The 21524-nt window shown below is 45.1% G+C and overlaps 1 protein-coding gene across 2 annotated transcripts in view; it reads left to right on the forward strand.

Moving 5' to 3' along the window:
- The first annotated feature begins 2896 nt into the window (after nucleotides 1-2896).
- The window catches only part of TFIP11 (tuftelin interacting protein 11), a 20185-nt gene continuing 1557 nt past the window's right edge, over nucleotides 2897-21524 (forward strand). The window contains exons 1-15 of one of the 2 annotated variants that reach the window (XM_011934842.1): nucleotides 2904-3011; nucleotides 3230-3306; nucleotides 4202-4278; nucleotides 4693-4778; nucleotides 5113-5330; nucleotides 8498-8651; nucleotides 8968-9124; nucleotides 11403-11530; nucleotides 13139-13291; nucleotides 15186-15713; nucleotides 15843-15949; nucleotides 17921-18089; nucleotides 18500-18743; nucleotides 19690-19832; nucleotides 20324-20489. In XM_011934842.1, the coding sequence (XP_011790232.1) occupies nucleotides 5122-5330; nucleotides 8498-8651; nucleotides 8968-9124; nucleotides 11403-11530; nucleotides 13139-13291; nucleotides 15186-15713; nucleotides 15843-15949; nucleotides 17921-18089; nucleotides 18500-18743; nucleotides 19690-19832; nucleotides 20324-20489 (2158 nt within the window). In that variant the 5' untranslated portion in view covers nucleotides 2904-3011; nucleotides 3230-3306; nucleotides 4202-4278; nucleotides 4693-4778; nucleotides 5113-5121. Of the gene's footprint in view, nucleotides 3012-3229; nucleotides 3307-4201; nucleotides 4279-4692; nucleotides 4779-5112; nucleotides 5331-8497; nucleotides 8652-8967; nucleotides 9125-11402; nucleotides 11531-13138; nucleotides 13292-15185; nucleotides 15714-15842; nucleotides 15950-17920; nucleotides 18090-18499; nucleotides 18744-19689; nucleotides 19833-20323; nucleotides 20490-21524 lie in introns of both variants that reach the window. The other variant, XM_011934840.1, reaches the window with a different exon arrangement.

The raw sequence follows: 21524 nt of genomic DNA on the forward strand, positions 1-21524 counted from the left end.
AAAAGTACATGTGCTAGTCTTTAAATATATCAGCTTTGAAATGCCACTTATGGATTGTTTCTATGGTACCAACCTATTTAAAGTCATAACTGAGCGAGGATTTTTTTTTCCCCAAATCTTTTGTAGGCAATATGGAAAGTGTGCTGTATGGCATAGGCTGTAGAAATAAGAGGTTAGGAATGTGGACTCTGGGGTTATAACAAACTACCTTGGAAGGCTGATGAATCAAAGCGATGTCTGAAGAGTTTGGCTCTGTGGCCCTGAACACACAGGAATCATGATGTGGGACCCTATGCATGCTTTTGCAAAGAAAGCACCTGCCTGGGTGTTTGAGTTCCTGGGTTTCAGGCCTGGCCCTGTCCTTAAACTCACTGTGTGGTGCTGGCACCTCCCCTCTGCCAGGGCCTCCCCCACCGCCTCAGCTGTGAAAGGAGAGGCATAGACCCATGAGTGTTGGAGGGCCCTGCCAGACTCCTCCTGCCCAAGGAGCCTTGTTGCTTGGTAACCCCTTCTGCGAAGGCCACATGTCTAAGCACCTCATTGGGAATGCAGAAATGAGTGTGGATGTTCCCAAATCTCAAAGCAACGTTTTTGTTTTTTTCCCCCCTGGGAAATGACAGGAGATCGCGATAATATGAGACCTTGAACCTAAAGTTCTGGCTGCCTTGTGAAACTTTTCCTTGTTTTTCAAAGTGTGGGCATTTGATCCCAGAAATCCTGAAAAACCATGAATTTTTGAGACTGAAAGGGGTATGACATTGGGTTTTTAAAAATGAACGCTGGCGCAGTGGCTCATGCCTGTAATCCCAGCACTTTGGGAGGCCAAGCCAGGCGAATAACAAGGTCAGGAGTTCGAAACCAGCCTGGCCAACATGTTGAAAACCCATCTGTAGTAAAAATACAAAAAGTAGCAAGGCATGGTGGTGCACACCTGTAATTCCAGCTACTCGGGAGGCTGAGGCAAGATAATTGCTTGAATCCAGGAGGCATATGTTGCAGTGAGCTGAGATCATGCCACTGCACTCCAGCCTGGGTGACACAATGAGACTCTGGGAGAAAAAAAAATTAAAACAAATAAAAAAACAAAAATCAGCTGGGTGTGGTGGCATAACACCAGCTACTCGAGAGGCTGAGGTGAGGCATGAGAATCACTACAGCTGCACCTGTAATGCCAGCTACTCGTGAGGCCGAGGCATGAGAATCACTACAGCTGCACCTGTAATGCCAGCTACTCGTGAGGCTGAGGCATGAGAATCACTACAGCTGCACCTGTAATGCCAGCTACTCAGGAGGCTGAGGCATGAGAATCACTTGACCTTGGCACTTTCTAAGATTACAGTTTTGTATAAAGCGTGTCTCTTTATGTGGGTTTGTCTGATGTATCCTCATGATTACATCCACCTCATGATTACCTCATGACTCTGATCACTAAATCAGAGCCTGCACTCTTAACTACCCCATGACAGTCCACAAAGGTCCCTTCTTCAGAAGCCACAGAGTGACTTCCACTTGGTGACGTAAATCCACTAGCATCAGTCCCTCATGATCAAAGTAATTGCAGCTCCATAAAATCTGCTGTAAAGCCATAAACATAGCTACAGAAAAGCCAAACTTATGTATGCTTTTGACTTTTGAGCCACAAACAGATTATATACATTCAGGCACAGACTAAAAACACTTTTTTCCCCTTTGTTTCCCTTACTCTGCTCCTGGCGGGCCTTGTAGTCTGTTAGACCCTCTCTCCTGGCCTTAAATGCTAAAACCACATTTCTTTCTTTTTCTGTTTCTTTCCTGAGTATATACTATGTGTCAGGCACAATGATTCTACATGTCACTAGGAATACAGAGATCATTAAGACACAGACGCCATTCCTAAGCAGCCCACATTTAACTGGGTACACAAAAATTGTTGTTTTAATTCTTAACAACTACTTGACGGTAGACCTAAGTATTTGACTCCAAGTCCTGTGCTCTTTTTACATTCCAACGATTGCCTCTTGGATCTTTTCATCACATAGAGCAGAGACAGAAAAATTAAGCAAAAATTAACAGCTAACACTTTTTCAGCACCTACTGTTACCAGGTACGGTTTTCATTGCCTACAGTTTTATCTTATTGAATCCTTAACCATTTTGCCGAAGAGAAAACAGGCTTAGATGTAATGACTTGCCCAAGGTCCACAGCTGCTAAATTGCAGAGTCAAGGTTGGAACTCCAGAGCCTGTGGACACTTAAATGTCTACACGGAGTCCCTGGGCTAGTGAGGGCTTCCCAGGGAGGGCCCATGACTGTTCTGCTCATTGTATCACATTGGCCTAGCAGCACAGGTGAGGGGCACTCACTATATTTTAATTAGATCAGTGAATACATGAATGAATTTACCAGCCTGCTGGAAACGAAGAGAATGGAAACATGTCCCAGAGAGAATACTTGGGAACTCTAGGGTTTGCCCATTCATTCCTTCATTCCCCCTTAAACTCCTGCATAAAGGCCACTGCCCTGTGCCCACGAGAGCATCAGAGACACAGGAGTCACAGTCTCGAACTTCATTATTCCCATTTGAATGTTGTGTCCCAGGCCCCTTATTGTCTCTCAGTATTTACCACAACTACCCTATGGGCTAATCCTACATCTCTATTTCACAGATTTACACTCTCAGAGTGAGTGGCAGGGTCTCCTTAGGCCAAGGTGGCTCAGCGGATTCCACACCAGTCATCACAGGCTGAGCGTCGGACTACAAAGCAGTCGCGGCAGCGAGGCCGACTCCGCGGGAAAACCACTCCCCATCTAGACCTTGCAAATCCACCCCTCCTTTCTAAGATCCCAGCCGGCCGCTCTACAGCTATATCCGCCGTAGCGTTCCGCGCTGCCGGGGCAGCCAGTAGGACATCGCTGTCGACTAACGTCATTTCCGGCGCGCCGGCCACGACGCATCCGGGTTCTGGCGTAGGAGCGGCGGTCGTCTCGCGCGGATTGTGAAGCTGAGTTTTGGTACGCTGGACCCTCGGAGAGGTGAGCAAAGCTGGCTACGAGGGGACTCAGCGCCAGTGGGAGTAGGGGCGAAGACTCAGGGAGGGCGAGCTTCGGTCCAAGCCGTTGCGGTGTGGGGAGGGGAATCCATTTCGTAGACAGCTCTGCCGAGGCACGGAGAGGGGCGGTGCTGCTTGGGGTCTACTGGGATTTAGGGCTTGGGTTCAGTTAAGAACCTGAGCCTCCTTTGCCAAACCTAGACAGCAAGAGAGAGACAAGCCCGAGGCCTGACTTCTAGCTCTCCTGAGTTTAAGCCCTATGAGCAGTGGAACCTAGGGTAAGTTACTAACTTCTCTGAACCTCCTTTTTCTTATCTGAAGCATGAAAACTAACGGTACCTACTTTGCAGAAGTGTCTTGATGCAGACAGTTGACAGTCGTTCTCAAGCGACCAGCATGTACCTAGCATCTACTGATGAGGGCTTCATAACTTGTGACTACTCACTCAGGGCTTATTACCACCTACTATGCCCACGGAGGCAGTGGTATTATTTAAGCTTTCTGGTATTATTTCACCTTTTCTGAAAACCCTTCTGTCCTAAACACTCCTGGAAGAGGTTGGGACCAGCTACATCCAACTAGTGCACCAGTGTATAGAAGAGGGCAGAGATAGCGTTTTGCCAGAGGTGAGCAGAGTTGGACACTGCCTGTGGAAGTAGTGAACTCCGTGTGCCCTAAGGCCGCTTTCAGCAAGACAAGAATCACAATTGCTCTCACCTGTTGAATGTACTGTTGTGTAGTGCACCATGCTTGGCGCTTCGCGTGCATTTAATTCTCATACACTGAGTATCTGATAGAGTTGAATTTGAACTCAGGCTTCGATTTTAGCGTGCCTGATTTTACAATCACTTTGCTATGTTTACTCCCTGTTGCCATAATAGTAATGATGATTGTGATGGTTAATACTGAGTGTCAACTTGATTGGATTAAAGGATAGGAAGTACTGATCCTGGGTGTGACTATGTGGGTGTTGCCAAAGGAGATTAACATTTGAGTCCGTGGGTGGGGAAAGGCAGACCCACCCTCAATCTGTGTGGGCATAATCTAATCAGCTGCCAGCACGGCTGGAATATAAGCAGGCAGAAAAATGTGAAAAGAGAGACTGGCCTAGCCTCCCAACCTACATCTTTCTCTGTGCTGGATGATTCCTGCCTTCCAACATTGAACTCCAAGTTCTTCAGCTTTGGAACTTGACTGGCTCTCCTTGCTGCTCAGCCTGCAGACAGCCTATTGTGGCACCTTGTGATAGTGTGAGTTAATACTTAATAAGCTCCCCTTTATATATGTATGTCTATTCCATTAGTTCTGTCCCTCTAGAAAACTCTGACTAATACAATGATTAACCTAATCATGGGACTAAAGTAGAAGCTATCGTTTCTTGAGCACTTATTTTGAACTCATTGAATTTGCCTTATAAGCATTCTCTAAGGTTGGTATAGTAGTTTATCCCAATTTAAGAAATACAACTGAATCTGGTCACCCAGCTGCCATGAGGTAGATTCTCTATATCAATCCCTGGCCATCTAACTGTTAAAATAGTGTTCATAATTACTACAGTCTTTCAGCTCATCAGAAGAAATTCATTTTTTGCGAGGAAAACTGAAAATTTTGTTTCATCAAGTAATGTATTTCAAAAAGCATATTCTAAAAAAAATCACTCCTAGGACCACCAAGGATCCAGATATAATTCTTTCCTCAGTAATAGAAAGAAGAATCTGGGATCTAAGAAGATATCCGCTCATTTTCTAAGGCAATAGTGTACAAAATAGCCTACTTAGTTATTTTTGTGTGGTTTGTGTATGTGTGAATATGTGTGATATTTATGATATTGGCTAGGACAAAGAAATATATACTTTTAAAGAATCATAGACGGTTGGGACTAGTATTTTGTTCACCTGTTTTAGTACTGATTGTTTTCTAAAAATAGGTTTTTAATTTTTTTTTATTGAATAGTAATGCCGATTTTAATGGACTTTGAATTCAGAGAAAGTTCTGAAGGCAGCAAGGAATAGAGACTCACAAGGAATCCTCCTACTGCTGCCCCCAAGACTTATGGCCTGTGCCCTTTTTGTCTCTTCCTTTAGTGACTGGCCATGTCATTGTCCCACTTGTACCGGGATGGGGAAGGCCGCATTGATGATGATGATGATGAGCGGGAGAACTTTGAGATCACTGACTGGGATCTCCAGAATGAGTTCAACCCCAACCGACAGCGCCACTGGCAGACCAAGGAAGAAGCCACCTACGGGGTGTGGGCAGAGCGAGACTCGGATGATGAGAGGCCCAGCTTTGGAGGCAAACGGTACTGCCTGGCATGGGGGCTGCTTCACCTTGCTTTAGGGAAGAGGGGGAAGATGGGCAGGGAGTGGAGGAGATGCCCCGATAAGTATACTTCTCTCCTGGCCTTGTTGAGACTGTTAGCTGTGACATCATCTCGAGAGGTCTGGTTTCCTCTTTAGGCTAGAGTGCTGCTCTTTCACTTTTTTATTCTATTCTATTCTATTCTATTTATTTATGAATGAATGAATGACACTGTTTCACTCTGTTGCCCAGGCTGGAGTACAGTGACATAATCTTGGCTCGCTGCAACCTCCAGCTTCCGGATTCAAGTGATTCTCATTCCTCAGCCTCCCGTGTAGCTGGAATTATCGGCACATGCAACCACCTCCAGCTAATTTTTGTATTATTAGTAGAGACGGAGTTTTGCCATGTTGGCCAGGCTGGTCTTGAACTCCTGACCTCAAGTGACCTACCTGCCTCAGCCTCCCAAAGTGATGGGATTACAGGCCTGAGCCACCATGCCTGGCCTCACTGATTTAATTATCAGTGTTTATTGAGCAATTACTATGTATTAGGCCTGTGCTGTAGACCCATTCTTGCCTTCCTGGAGCCCAGACTCTAGAAGATGTAAATAGGCATTTGAAACTTGTAACTGTGATATAGGACACGAGGGACATGAGGGAGAACACATTTTAGGGCATTTCACCTATTCTGAGAGGTCAAGGAAGATTTCTATGGAGAAAATTGACGCTTAAGCTGATATGACTGACAGTAGAAGGTAACTAGGGTGGTAGAAAGGTCTTAATATGCAAAAGCCTTTGATGGGAAGCATCACAGTATCCACAAGGATATGAAAGGCTTGGGGGCTGGAGCAGAGAGGGGGAAGGGTAGCATAGTGTGTGTGATAGAGGGTGTGGTGTGGGGCTGGGTTATGTTTTGAGAAGACCCTTTTGCTGGTGTGCTCAATAGGCATGGAGCCACAGTGGAAGACTGTGAGGAGGCCAAGCCAGTGGTCCCTGCACAGGTAGCAGAGGCCTGGTCTAGGACAGTGGTGGGCGATGAGGATTCAGGCTGCATGTCTTCTCCCCAGCGCAAGGTTATATGTGCCCTGGCTGAACCTCACTCGACCAGGGTGTGCCAGGTTGGGGGTTTTTTCCTCCGATGAATGGCCCCACCTGTGGCCTCTAGGCTCCATCCTATTGAGAGTGTGCCTTTTTCTTTTTCTTTCTTTTTTTTTTTTTTTTTGAGATGAAGTCTCGCTCTTTCGCCAGGCTGGTGTACAGTGGTGTGACCTTGGCTCACTGCAACCTCTGCCTCCTGGGTTCAAGCGATTTTCCTGCCTCAGCCTCCTGAGTAGCTGGCACTACAGGCGCATGCCATCATGCCCAGCTAATTTTTGTATTTTTAGTAGAGACGGGGTTTCACCATGTTGGCCAGGATGGTCTTGATCTCCTGACTTTGTGATCCACCTGCCTCAGCCTCTGAAAGTGCTGGGATTACAGGCATGAGCCACCACACCCAGCTGAGAATGTGCCTTTTTCAAAGGAGGCTGGGGGAGAAAGAGTATAGAGATTAGTTCAAACTTCTTATCCACAAGGATGTCTGCAAGTGGATGACAAATAGATCAGGGATCAAAAATTGCATAATCATAATAATAATAGCTAACATCTGTTGGCTGCTTACTTGTTCTGGCTATTTCACAAGCCTGGATTAATTTTCCTTATGGGAAAGGTACCATTATTATTCCCATTTTACAGATTAAGGGACTGAGGCTAATGGTCATACAGCTAGGCAGAGGCTAAGCTAGTATTGGAACCTGGACCTATCTGACTCTAGAGTTTGGGATCTGAATCACTAAGTTATGTTACATTTTTAGGAATACAGTCCCTAAATTCTGTTGTTGCCATGAGGGTGTTGAATTACTAGGTTGGTCATTTTACAAGGCATCACTTTATTTGCTGTATTCCCAGGTTTTTTTTTTTTTTTCTTCAAAACACAGTCTCTGTCACCCCAGCTGGAGTGTACAATGGCATGACCGCAGCTCACTGCAACCTCTGTGTCCTGGATTCAAGTGTTTCTCATGCCTCAGCCTCCCAAGTAGCTTGGGATTACAGGCATGCGCCACCACACCCAGCTAATTTTTTGTATTTTTATTAGAGATGGGATTTTGCCATGTTGGCCAGGCCAGTCTCAAACTCCTGGCCTCAAGCCTCCCGAAGTGCTGAGATTACAGGCATGAGCTACTGTACCCAGCTCCAGGGTTTTTTATTGTAATTTTTTCTTCTTTAAACCACACAGTACAAATATATCAATTTTATTTTATACGAAAAGGACCTGAGGTTAATGGCTTAATGTAAATGCTTGAAGCAGTCAGAATTTAAATCAATATATTTCATTTTACAGAGTTAATTTCTTATTTCTTAGGGGACTTTAGTGTAATTTTCTTTTTTTCTTTTCTTTTTTCTTTTTTTTTTTTTTTGGAGACATGGTCTCACTCTTTTGGCCCGGCTGGGGCACAGTGACATGATTATAGCTCACTGCAGCTTCAACTTCCTGGGCTCAAGCAATCCTCCCATCTCAGCTTCCCATGTGGTTGGGACCAGAGGCTTGCACAACCATGCCTGGCTAATTTGTATTTATTTTTTTATAGAGACAAAGTCTCAGTATGTTGCCCTGGCTGGAAATTTTCACATTCAATAAATTTAATGGATAGGAGCTTTTTCTGAGTTTGATTAATGTAATTGTTATATGCTTTACGTTCATATAATCTTTCAGTGGGTTTTATTTATTTATGATTATCCATCAAAATTTCTCTCTGCTCCTGTTGGATTTTTGTACTTACAATAGTTTTCAAAACAAATGCTTTTTATGATAAATTAATTTTTTAAAATGTAGGAAAACTGTATTATCACATCATATTTCGAATTTATAATCAACCCTACATTGATGTGATAACTCTTCAGCCGTAGAGGAATATGTCAGATAAAATGTTAAATGTGACTACAGGAAGCCAAATCTGGGGTCCTTAAGATATTTTGACACATTAAAAAATGTGTTAACTTTTTTAAAAAACCTTCCTTCATGAAGTTCATTCTAAGGAGTTTTCAAGCATGTAGTTTCTGCAAAGGGATTGCTGCAGAGAAAAGAGTTATTTACTGACCCCGTGGGGCTTTGTTTCTGTGCCTGCAGGGCCCGTGACTACTCTGCGCCAGTCAACTTCATCAGTGCGGGACTCAAGAAAGGGGCAGCGGAGGAGGCAGAGTTGGAAGATTCTGATGATGAAGAGAGACCTGTTAAGCAGGACGACTTTCCTAAGGATTTTGGACCAAGGAAGTTAAAAACGGTAGAGTCTTTATTGCAGGATTGTGACTCCAGTAATATCCTTCAAATGTCATTGTGGCCCAAGCATTTGCTAGCCAGGGAGAAACTTATCTGGAATGCATTTTGTGAGTATCTCCTTTTGGTGGCAGGCTTCTGTGAGTTGTGAAGTGTGTAGTGTAGTCTCTTCCTTCCTGACACGTATCACACACATTTTTGGTTCTTGTGACACTTTTCATAGTGCTGTGTAACTTAGACCATTTTCCTGTTGGCCAAGCTTTCTTAGATTTTTCTTCTTTTTGTTTTTCCATTAACTAAGCTTTGATTTTTCTTCTTTGCAGGGTGGCAATTTTAAGCCCAGCCAGAAAGGTTTTGCAGGAGGAACCAAATCTTTCATGGACTTCGGCAGCTGGGAAAGACACACAAAAGGAATTGGACAGAAGCTTCTTCAGAAGATGGGCTACGTCCCTGGACGGGGCCTCGGGAAGAATGCACAAGGTATTGCACTTTTGTTGTCTTGCGTGATGGAGGGCAGGCAGAGGGAAGGAGAGGGGCATTGGGAGAGGAGGTTTGCTTTTCCCTTTTAAAAGCACTTTCTCTCTCTAGCCTGGTTTGCCAGCACAAGACATTTGCACTCCTAAGCTACCTTGCTTTATCAAAGCTCAAGTTAAATAAGTAATTGTTTCAACAGGAAGAAAAGGGTTAGGGTGTAAAATAGGCTGCAAACAGGTTGGAGACAGGCTTTTTTTCTGGTCCTGACCAGCTACTCAGGCGGCTGAGGCAGGAGAATCGCTTGAACCCAGGAGGTGGGGGTTGTGGTGAGCCGAGATCACACCACTGCACTCCAGCCTAGGCAATAGAGTGAGACTCGGTCTCTAAATAAATAAATAAATAGAATAGAATAAATAAAAACAAAAATGAATTAGTTGCTAATATTTAAAAAACAATTTCACCTAAAATTCTAGATTTTGCCTGGCAGTAGTTAGTTGAGGCAAGTGAGAGCTGCTCCTGGGACAATGGACACGGTCTTCTCTTGGAGGCAGTCTCCACGGCCCCCTGTTGTCTTCCACCCCAACCCACAGGAACTTTTCTTGGTCCCGAAGTCATTTGAGTTTGCCATCCCTACTCACAAGGGTTTTAGTTTTGCAGAATTTGTCCTTCAGGAATATCAGTAAAACATTGTGTGTAGCTTTTTTAATAACTAGAGCCATATGGCTGTAAAATTGGCTGAGCAAATCCTGCATTGGTTACTTCCATCTTCGTCTAGTAGCCCAGTCTCGTCCTGTCTTCTCATGGCCAGCCTCACTGAGACACAGCTCCTGTCACACTCTTGTCTTCTTGAGACCAAAGCCTCTCAAACCAAACAGTTGGGTTCTTCCTACAGGAACATTTCCCCTTCTTCTTGAGCTATTTCCTATGCATGATTGCCAAGTAGATATAATCAAATGTATCCTCCATATTCAAATTCGAGTTTCTAAATAATACTAATAACATTATTTTTTGAGATAGAATTTCACTCTTGTTGCTCAGACTGGAGTGCAATGGCATGATCTTGACTCACCTGCAACCACCGCCTCCCGGGTTCAAGTCATTTTCCTGCCTCAGCCTCCCTAGTAGCAGGGATTACAGGCAGCCGCCACTACACTCAGCTAATTTTTGTATTTTTGGTAGAGATGGGGTTTTACCATGTTGGCCAGGCTGGTCTCGAACTCCTGACCTCAAGTGATCCACCCTCCTCGGCCTCCCAAAGTGCTGGGATTGTAGGTGTGAGCCACTGCGCCCAGCCTCTTAATAATTATTAAAGTGAAATCCAGGTTATGTGTTGAAAACATTAGGTACATGAACTTAAGCAAAGATACGCTGAATGAGAATGAGGGGACAGCTTTTTTCCTTTTTTTCGATACAAGGTCTCACTGTGTTACCTAGGGTGGAGTGCAGTGGCATGGCATGATCATAGCCTACTGCAGTCTCAACCTCCTGGGCTCAAGCCTGCCGAGTAGCTGGGACCACAGGTACACTCTGCCATGCCTGGCTAATTTTTTCTTTTTTTGTAGATGGGGTCTTACTATGTTGCCCAGGCTGGTTCAAGACCTTGGCCTCCCAAAGTGCTAGGATTACAAGCAAGAGCCACCATGCCTGGCCCAGGGATAGCTCTTATTTGAGACTTCAACTGTACTAAATGGAAGGGAGGCAGGGATGGAAAATTTGGAGGCGGGGCAACATCTTCATTGAAATGTTGTGGTCCCATTCGTAAACTCTTTTATGAGAAAAGCAACATTTATTTCTAGGGCTTAAACTTGTTATAAAAAAGTTAAACATAGGAGATAGGAACTCCTAAGTAAAATACATGAGGAGTCTTATATTAAATTGCAGCTTCACTTCAGTCAGAATCAATATAGTATCTCAATTATTGCATTTTCTCTAATAGAGGCTTCCAAAGAAGTGAAGTGTAGAATTTAGTATGCTGGAGTTCTCGGTTATAAATGTAGTGTTCTGTTTTCTTCTTGTCCACTGAAACAATCTAAGTAGAAATGGAAATCTGTTTGGGATATAAATAAACCAGTCAGCAGACTGTTCTGTGGTAGCATAAATGCTCATACATTTCAAATCATAAGGGACAAGAGTAGTGTTCTGAGGGCAGAGAATAGCTCTCCTTGAGTAGCGTGTTATTTTGTGGAAGGAGCAAGAAACTGTCATTTCACTGAGTGGCTGATTCACATACATGAATTGCTGTGATCATAAGACTCTCTTTTTATCTTTTGCTGAAATTCTTCAGGTATCATTAACCCAATCGAAGCCAAGCAGAGAAAGGGAAAAGGTGCTGTGGGGGCTTATGGATCCGAGCGCACCACGCAGTCAATGCAAGACTTCCCTGTGGTTGACTCAGAGGAAGAAGCTGAAGAGGTAACTGGAAGTCAGGAGACATGGGTGGGTGGTGTCCTGTCCATTTCTAATGGCTGTTCATTTATCCCTTCATTCTATTAGTCCTCAGATGTTTGTTGTACACGTACCATATGCCAGGTACTGGGCTGAAGGCTAGGTGCACCATGATGAGAGGGCGCAGAGTGGACAGAGAGTAAACAAGCAGCTATGGTGTGGAAGTGGCAGTTGAAACGGCAGAAGGTGCTAGGACCTGCCTAGACAGAAAATAAGGTTGGGGGTTGGGAGGTGGTGTTGACCTACTTTTATAAATAGGCTGGTCAGGGAAACCTTTGAGGAAAGGAAACATTTCAGTTGAGACATGGTAGAAGGGTGAGCTGAGAAGCCTGAGGACACTGAGAGGCTCTGAGCTTGCTGGTTAAGAAACCATAAAGGAAGCCGTTGTGGTGGGAGGGTGGTACACAAAGCAGAGGGGAAGGAAGTGCATTCAGAGGGGTGGGCCGGCCACAAGATGGGCCTTGACAGCCATTTTTAGGTGCTTGGGTTTCATCCCAAGCGCAGCAGGGAGCCATCTGCTGGCAGCTGTGTGTCCCTTTTCCCCAGTGATAGAAGGGGCCAGCTCTGTTGATTGAAGTATTACTCTTTTCCCATTTGAATTTATGGGGGAAAGCAGGATATGGCAAAGAAACACGTTACTCTTCTTGTCACTGACTTTTTGATGACACAGTCATCTGATAATGTGGGATTCACCACTCTGAGTCAGGGGTTCTCAGACTTAGAAGCCTACAGGTGCCAGGCACACCACAGAAGCAAGTAAGATGAGCCAGGTGCTAGACAATAAAGAGTGGTGGGGACTGCGGCACAGAGGTGAGGCCTTAGCCTGTCTAGAAGGTAAATCTTTATTCAGCTCTAGGTGATTGTTGCTTATGAGGATGTGGGCTTAGTATTGCCTGATCCTCTGATTTTCCCAAAGTAGCCAGATGTGTAGATACTTTTAGAGAAAAAAATGACAAGTCTTAACTAGTGTGAGAAAAACATAATGACAACTCCAAAACCAACTTCTGTGGGCTGGATTCTACTACCGTCACGCTAAGAAAGTTTACGAATTTGCGTTGGGCCGCATTCAAAGCTGTCCTGGGCTGCGGGTTGGACAAGCTTGCCATAGCTCCTCCTGTAGAAAGGTTTTGCAGACCCTGATTATAAGAGATACCTTTACTTTGAGAGTTAGGACCTGCTTATTTATCTTCATTTTAAAGTGAGAAACAAGATTTTGTGTACTTAAAAAATCCTTTACATTGCATTTCTAAGTTTTACATGAGGTACATTTAAACTAGTACAGTGCCTGCCCATAGTAGATGCTCAATACAGGTTGTTTCCTTTATCTTTATTTTTGTTTCTCCCTCCCATCTGGTGTACCTGCCTTCTGAACCTCATTATTTGTAAGAGGGTAAATGGGGTCAAGGAGTTATCATTAGATAGTTTTGGTGTCATGCAGGTGCATCCTTTCCTTCCTTCATATAGAACCTGGAAATAAATCTAAGACAGTGAATGGTGACATCTGTTAATGGTCTCAGCTGTCTCACCTGTTGTAAAAAGTGGTTTGCTGCATCTGACTGTATCCTTCTGGTTCAGGAGTTTCAGAAGGAGCTGAGCCAGTGGAGGAAAGACCCAAGTGGAAGCAAGAAGAAGCCCAAATACTCTTACAAGACCGTGGAAGAATTGAAGGCCAAGGGCAGGATTAGCAAGAAGCTCACTGCTCCCCAGAAGGAGCTTTCTCAAGTCAAGGTATGGGGGCCTTTGGACACCTGGTACAGGAGCCACACCCCAGAATTAATCACTGAACATGTTCTAGGGTTTTTTGGATCTTCTGGCTAGGCTTTTTTTTTTTTTTTTTTGCTTTTCTCACTTATTTTATGGGAGTGTAATGAATACTATTAATATCATGTTCCTATTCATTACACTCCCATATTTAGTAATAGTTACCAAGTTCCTTCTCTGCCAGGCACTCTTCATGGCACTACACTGGTAAACCAAATGATGTTCCTGTGTTTCTGGAGCTTACATCAGTGAATTCAGTAACATTCTTATTATTAAAAACTCACTGTGAAGATTTCTAATGAGTGCATAATTCCAGAGAGTAGCTGTACTGTATTACTTGATCCTACCTCCGTTGTTAGGCGTTTAGCTTTTATCTGGTTTAGTTTGGATTTTTGACTGGTTAGTTTGTATATAAAACTTTGTCTTTGAGACGCTTTTTAAGGATAGACTTGCAGAAGGTTGTATTAACTCTGTCTGACCAGGAGGGCAGGAGAGAGTTCCCAGGGCTCCTTAGCCAGCATTGAGTATTTTCTTTTTTTAAGATAGATTAAATTTTCACTCACTGTTACGTGCATATAGTGTATTACGTTTTCTATTACTTTTCCAAGTAGTCAAAGAACAGTGGTGACAGTTGCCTGTTGTCATTTGCTGTAGGATATATAGTGTGTCATAGACCTCAAAGCCTTTAGTGGGGTTCTCAAACGTGTGCTGTTATATTATCTGGACGACCTGATAAGAAATACGGGCGTCTAGGTGCCTCCCAGGAATTTTGAGTCTAGACTGAACCTCAAGACTTTTTTTTTTTTTTTTCTCCTCCAGTGATTCTAATGCTGGTGGTTCGTGGATCACACACTAACTTAAAAAGTGGTGATGAATCATTCTGCTTCAGAAGTGCAGTCCATATTCACATTTCCTGTTTTCCCAAAATATTAGAATTAGCTCATTGCCTAGGTTGCCTTTGTTCAGTTAGCCTTTTGTTTGTTTTATTTTGTTTTAAAATTAAAAGGCCGGGCGCGGTGGCTCACGCCTGTAATCCCAGCACTTTGGGAGGCCGAGGCGAGTGGATCAGGAGGTCAGGAGATCGAGACCTTCCTGGCTAACACGGTGAAACCCCGTCTCTACTAAAAATACAAAAAATTAGCCGGGCATGGTGGTGAGCGCCTGTAGTCCCAGCTATTCGAGAGGCTGAGGCAGGAGAATGGCGTGAACCTGGGAGGCGGAGCTTGCAGTGAGCTGAGATCGTGCCACTGTACTCCAGCCTGCACTCCAGCCTGGGCACCAGAGCAAGACTCCGTCTCAAAAACTTAAAAAGTTTAAAAAATTAAATTAAAAAAACAACTTTGTTATTATAATAGCAGTGTGTAGTACATTTTAGAAAGTTAGGAAATAGGCAGAAATATAGGAAATATTTTCCATCCTTCCAAGATTACCAAATGTTAACATCTTGTTATACATCCTAGATCTTTTTCTATGCTTATGTGCATTTTTTTAATCAAAATGTGATATTCTGATTGTGTTACCTTCTTTGATCAGTACAGCTTCTACCTTTCCATTAAAATAAATTTTCACATCTACTAATACTCACTCCCTATTTAAATTTCTTGTTTCACTAAAAAGTCTTCTCCATCTGACTTGCTCAAAGTGATCCAACCTAGAACTGCTTGCTGCATCTGATTTTGTCCCTGGAGTCTCCTTTAGGCTAGGACAGTGTGGATCCCACTTTACAACACTGCCCTTCTCCAGCTCTGTTGAATAATGTGGTTTCTACACACTTCCCTCTCATGGGGCCTTTCCCTGGGCTTAGCTGTGTGTTTAACAGGGCCACAGTGGTGTTAACCTTCGTCCCTCTACGTTTTCCAAGGTCATAGACATGACAGGCCGGGAGCAAAAGGTCTACTACAGCTACAGTCAGATCAGCCACAAGCACAATGTTCCTGATGATGGGCTGCCGCTGCAGTCCCAACAGCTGCCACAGTCTGGCAAAGAGGCCAAGGCTCCGGGCTTTGCGCTGCCCGAGCTGGAGCACAACCTGCAGCTGCTCATTGACCTCACGGAGCAGGAGATCATCCAGAATGACCGGCAGCTACAGTATGAGCGGGACATGGTGGTCAACCTCTTCCACGAGCTGGAGAAGATGACCGAGGTCCTGGACCATGAGGAGCGGGTCATCTCCAACCTCAGCAAGGTCCTGGAGATGGTGGAGGAGTGCGAGCGGCGGATGCAGCCCGACTGCAGCAACCCCCTCACCCTGGACGAGTGTGCCCGCATCTTCGAAACCCTGCAGGACAAGTACTATGAGGAGTACAGGATGTCCGACCGTGTGGACCTCGCCGTGGCCATCGTCTATCCACTCATGAAGGAGTACTTCAAGGAGTGGGATCCCCTCAAAGTGAGTTGTTGGGAAAATCAACCTATCCCTGCCTCTTGGTTGGGCTTACCCTTGCCTGATGAGTTGGTCCAGTGGGCAGGGAGGGCTGGAGAGCCTGCTGCCCCTTAGCTGCTCTGCCTTTCTCCTCAGGACTGCACTTACGGCACCGAGATAATCTCCAAGTGGAAAAGCCTCCTGGAGAATGACCAGCTCTTGTCTCATGGCGGACAGGACCTCTCGGCAGATGCCTTTCACAGGTACCACAGGGCAGGGCTTTGCGCTCCAGCTCCTTTCTCCTGGGGGGTTGGGAAGGACTGCTGAAGGTGGGGGAAGGCAGCAGTGCTGGCCTTGATTAATTCTCTGCTCATGCTGACACCGCTTTAGGAATTTAAATTCATTTGGCCATGAATTTATTTTATTTTTTATTTTATTTTTTTGAAATGTTTTATTTCCACAGGGTTTTGGGGAACAGGTAGTATTTGGTTACGTGAGTAAGTTCTTTGGTGGTGATTCGTGAGATTTTGGTGTACCCATGTCCTGAGCAGTATACATTGAACCCAATTTGTAGTCTTTTTTTTTTGAAACGGAGTTTTACTCTGTCGCCATGCTAGAGTGCAGTGGCGTGATCTCAGCTCACTGCAACCTCCAGCTGCCTGGTTCAAGCAATTCTGCCTCAGCCTCCCGAGTAGCTGGGATCACAGGCATGCGCCACCACACCCAGCTAATGTTTGTATTTTTAGTAGAGACAGGGTTTCACCATGTTGGCCAGGATGATCTCCATCTCCTGATCTTGTGATCCACCCGCCTTGGCCTCCCAAAGTGCTGGGATTACAGGCTTGAGCCACCATGCCTGGCTCAATTTGTAGTCTTTTATCCCTCACCCCATTCACTCTTTCCCCAAGTCCCCAAAGTCCATTGTGTCATTTTTATGCCTTTGCATCCTCATAGCTTAGCTTCCACTTATGAGTGAAAACATGTTTGGTTTTCCATTCTTGAGTTACTTCACTTAGAATAGTAGTCTCCAATTCCAACCAGGTTGCTGCAAATGCCATTAATTCATTCCCTTTTATGGCTGAGTCATATTCCATTATATATATATATATATACGTATACACACATCAGTTTCTTTATCCACTCGTTGATTGGTGGGCATTTGGGTTGGTTCCACATTTTTGCAATTGTGAATTGTGGTGCTGTAAACTTGTGTGAGCAAGTATCTTTTTCATATAATGACTTCTTTTGTTTTTTTTTTTGAGATGAAGTCTCGCTTTGTCACCAGGCTGGAGTACAGTGGCGTGATCTTGGCTCACTGCAACCTCTGCCTCCCAGGTTCAAGCGATTCTCCTCCCTCAGCCTCCTGAGTAGCTGGGACTACGGGTGTGCACCACCATGCCCAGCTAACTTTTGTATTTTTAGTAGAGACGGGGTTTCACCGTGATGGCCAGGATAGTCTCAGTCTCTTGACCTCATGATCCGCCTGCCTTGGCCTCCCAAAGTGCTGGGTTTATAGGCGTGAGCCACCATGCCCGGCCATGACTTCCTTTCTTCTGGGTAGATACCCAGTAGTGGGATTGCTGGATCAAATGGTGGTTGTACTTTTAGTTCTCTAAGGAATCTCCACACTGTTTTCCATAGTGGTTCCATTTGGCCATGAATTCAGCTGACACTTGTCAAATGTCTGTTGAGTATCATGCTTGTGCTAGGTTCTGGGCTTACCCTAGGAGTACAGCAGACAGCCTCTGTCTATAGTACAGCAGAAAAGGCAGATGGGAAATAAGGTAGTGAACAAATAAAGGCAGGATGCACACCAGGTACAGCGATAGAGAACTGCAGGAGCGACCTTGGAATGGGGGTTAGGACAGAGGTCTTAGAGGAGGTGACATTGAAACTGTGATCAGAGGGTGAGAGATGTCAGCTCATGAATAGAAGCCTGTAGGTGGGAAAGCACTTGATACCTAAGAAGAGACTCTTGTGACCCTAAAGCAGCTCTGCCAGGTGGGCGGGCACTGCCTATGAGACCAAGGCCTCAGTTCGAGAGGAGAGTCATGAGAACAAGGAAGAGGCAGGCTCAGGTCTGGCCAGCATGGTGACTGGCCTGATGGTTTCCTCTGATCGGATTTCTATGCTGTTGCATTTTTATTTCTGATTCTAGAGAGGTGGGCGGTGGTGGTGGTCTTTGAAACCAATCAGTGTAATTAACCAGCCTGTCCTCTGCCTTTCTCCCATAGGTTGATATGGGAAGTCTGGATGCCTTTTGTTCGAAATATTGTCACTCAGTGGCAGCCAAGGAACTGTGACCCGATGGTGGACTTTTTGGATAGTTGGGTGCACATCATTCCTGTGTGGATCTTAGATAATATACTGGACCAACTCATCTTCCCCAAGCTGCAAAAGGAGGTGGGGTGAGAGTCACAGGAACAGCTGTCATCACTAACCACAGGGACTTGTTCAGTCTATGTCTTCGTTATCTCAGTGCTGTTAAAACACCTGGAATTAACAGAATTTGTCAACGCAACTATTGACCTAGAGTGTTAATTCCAGCCTTTTTCTCAGCACTTTTTCCCCCAAGCCACCCTCAGGAGGGAATTCATTTTCTTGATTTCTTCACTAAAATTAGAATTATGCTATTTCTGAGATGTAATCAAATGAATGGGCATATTTGTTTGGCGATGTACAAAGGACTGTGGGCCTTGGAGAGCATGGGGCCTCCTCCAGGGGCAGCTCTTGCCTTTAACCACACGGGTGTTATGTGACTGCCCCACAGGCGACATGAACTGTTTCTTCTGTTTCTTCTCCCCACTTTGCAGGTGGAAAACTGGAACCCGCTCACAGACACTGTTCCCATCCACTCTTGGATCCACCCATGGTTGCCCCTTATGCAGGCACGGCTGGAGCCACTCTATTCCCCCATCCGTAGCAAGCTGTCCAGTGCCCTGCAGAAGTGGCACCCCAGCGACTCCTCTGCCAAGCTCATCCTCCAGCCCTGGAAGGATGTCTTCACTCCTGGCTCCTGGGAAGCATTCATGGTCAAAAACATAGTGCCCAAGCTGGGTAAGGATATGGGGAAAATGCAGTCCAAGCCCAGCAGCTTTGGTGACCTGGTTTCTGTGGTCAGTGGTGATTTAAAGCATAGCCTTTGTATTCATGAAAGTGCTTAGTACACAATATTCCTTGCTGTTCAGAGGCTGAACATAAATGTAACTTGGGTCCTTTCTGCTGTTTATTTACAACAGCGACTAATAGTTGACAGTAACAACATCAGACTTTGTGCCTTGTGGTTTTCCCGATTGGCTTTGGCTTCTGGTAACAGGACAGCCCTTGGAGTTCTGAAATTTTTGTAGTATTTTATTCTAAATTATTAGGGAGTTATTTTTGGGTTAGCAAAAAATATATATATATACTTTTTTAAGAATTGCTATGTCAGGAGCTTAAATTTGACCTTTAAAAGCAGATTAAAGCCTGAGCAACATGGTGAAACCCCATCTCTACCAAAAATACAAAAACTAGCCAGGTGTGGTGGCATGTGCCTGTGGTCTCAGCTACTAGGGAGGCTGAGGCAGGAGGATGGCTTGAACCTGGGAGGCAGAGGTTGCAGTGAGCTGAGATCTGCCATTGCACTCCAGCCTGGGCAACAGTGAGACCCTGTCTCAAAAAAAAAAAAAAAAAAAAAAAAAACCGCCAGGAGCCGTGACTCATGCCTGTAATCCCAGCACTTTGCGGGGCTGAGGTGGCAGATCACCTGAGATCAGGAGTTTGAGACCAGTCTGGGCAACATGGCAAAACCCCGTCTCTAATAAAAACACAAAAATTAGCCGGCCGCGGTGGTGCACACCTGTACTCCCAGCTACTTAGGAGGCTGAGGCACAAGAGTCACTTGAACCCAGGAGGCGGAGGTTGTTGTGAGCTGAGATGAAAACGGACATGGTCTTTGCTCTTTGTGCTTCTGTGGCTTTGCCGGTACTAAAGCTGTGCCTTACAGACCGGGTTTCTTTTCCAGGGATGTGTCTTGGTGAGCTAGTCATTAACCCCCACCAGCAGCACATGGATGCGTTCTATTGGGTGATCGACTGGGAAGGGATGATCTCTGTCTCTAGTCTGGTGGGACTTCTTGAAAAGCACTTCTTCCCCAAGTGGCTTCAGGTACACTTTGTTTTGCTTGGCTTTCTGGGGGAAGGAACTGGGTGGGGATTAAATTAATTTTCTGCCGAGGCCTGACTGTAGGTACAATTCCATAATAAAAATAAATTACATGGTAGGGTAGGAATGAGTTAGGTCATCTTAATAGTGGGCACCATTTATTGGACATTTGCCACGTATCAGAAGCTGTTCCAAGCACTTTAGTTGCTTTATCTCACCTCCTCTCAGCAACCCTATGGGGTAGGGCTATGGTATCCCTGTTGTGTAGACGTGGAAACAGAGGCTCAGAGAGTTTACACGCAAGGGCACTGTAGCTACCAGGCTGACTCCAAAATCCATATTCCTGAGTCCTAGACTGTTTAGCTACTATAAATCCCTGTAAAGTGGTGTCACTAGCCTGCAGGACCAGGATCAAAACAAAACAAATGGCCCCTTCGGAAATCTTGCCTTCATTTGTTGCCACCATGGATGCAAGTAATTTTTCTTTTTGGCAGGTGCTGTGCTCTTGGCTCAGTAACAGCCCAAATTATGAGGAGATCACCAAGTGGTACCTGGGTTGGAAGTCTATGTTCTCAGACCAAGTGCTGGCACATCCATCTGTCAAGGACAAATTTAACGAGGCACTTGATATCATGAACCGGGCAGTGTCCTCCAACGTTGGTAAGTGAGGATTCCCATTTTGGATGTCCTGGCCCTGAGTTTCAGATTTTACACATGTAAATGACATGGAATCAGAGTTTTCTGGTTCCTGTAGGCAGCCTAAACCTTAGGTCACACTTTTGCCCATAGCAACAGACTCTCACCCTGCTGATTGGGGTACATGGTCAGCTGGCACCCACTGCCTAGGTCTACCATGACTGAGAGGGGCGTCTTCCCTAAGTGGAGACTGACTTAAGCTGGATTCAGATGTCAGTCTAACCCCAGGCCCCGCCCTCTTAACCACTGTGCTGTGTGGCCTTTTAAGGCTCATTCAGCCCTGAACATGCTGCTCAGGTGACACATCTTACAGTGTGGAGTTGGGCACATGCTCTGACACTTGGTGATTGCTCAGCCTTCATCAGCCCCATTTGACCTGTTAAACAGTAAGATCTACTTCGTAGGCTGAAAGGGGGACTGAGTTCATGCTTGTGTGTAGCCTTCAATAGGTGGTGTCTGTGTTGTCAAAAACAGGCAGTTCACTGTTCATGTACTATATCTATTCCCAAGTTCTAGGCAAGTCATTCTGCCTAGATCATAAGTAAATGAAAGTATGTTTATGTTTCTACATTTGGGAGCCTATTTCAACCAGTCCTGTGCTCCAGTGTTGCTCATTAGCCAGTTCACAGCATTGAAATGGGATCATCTAGTCTGTGTTTCACAGATAAGCCCAGTGACGCTAAGAGCCTGTTCAAGGTCACATAGTTAAAGGGTGGCAGTTAGAACTAGAATTTCTATTTCGTGAGTCTTTAATTCTTGTTATTTAATAGTTAGCCTAGGCCAGGCGCCGTGGCTCACGCCTGTAATCCCAACACTTTGGGAGGCCGAGGCAGGTCAATCACGAGGTCAGGAGTTCGAGACTAGCCTGAACAACATGGTGAAACCCCATCTGTACTAAAAATGCAGAAATTAGCTGGGCGTGGTGGCACATGCCTGTAACACCAGCCACTCAGGAGGCTGAGGCAGAAGAATCACTTAAACCTGGGAGGCGGAGGTTGT

The sequence above is a fragment of the Colobus angolensis genome, unplaced genomic scaffold (genome assembly GCF_000951035.1).
Source record: "Colobus angolensis palliatus isolate OR3802 unplaced genomic scaffold, Cang.pa_1.0 Scaffold139, whole genome shotgun sequence".
Taxonomy (NCBI): Eukaryota; Metazoa; Chordata; class Mammalia; order Primates; family Cercopithecidae; genus Colobus; species Colobus angolensis.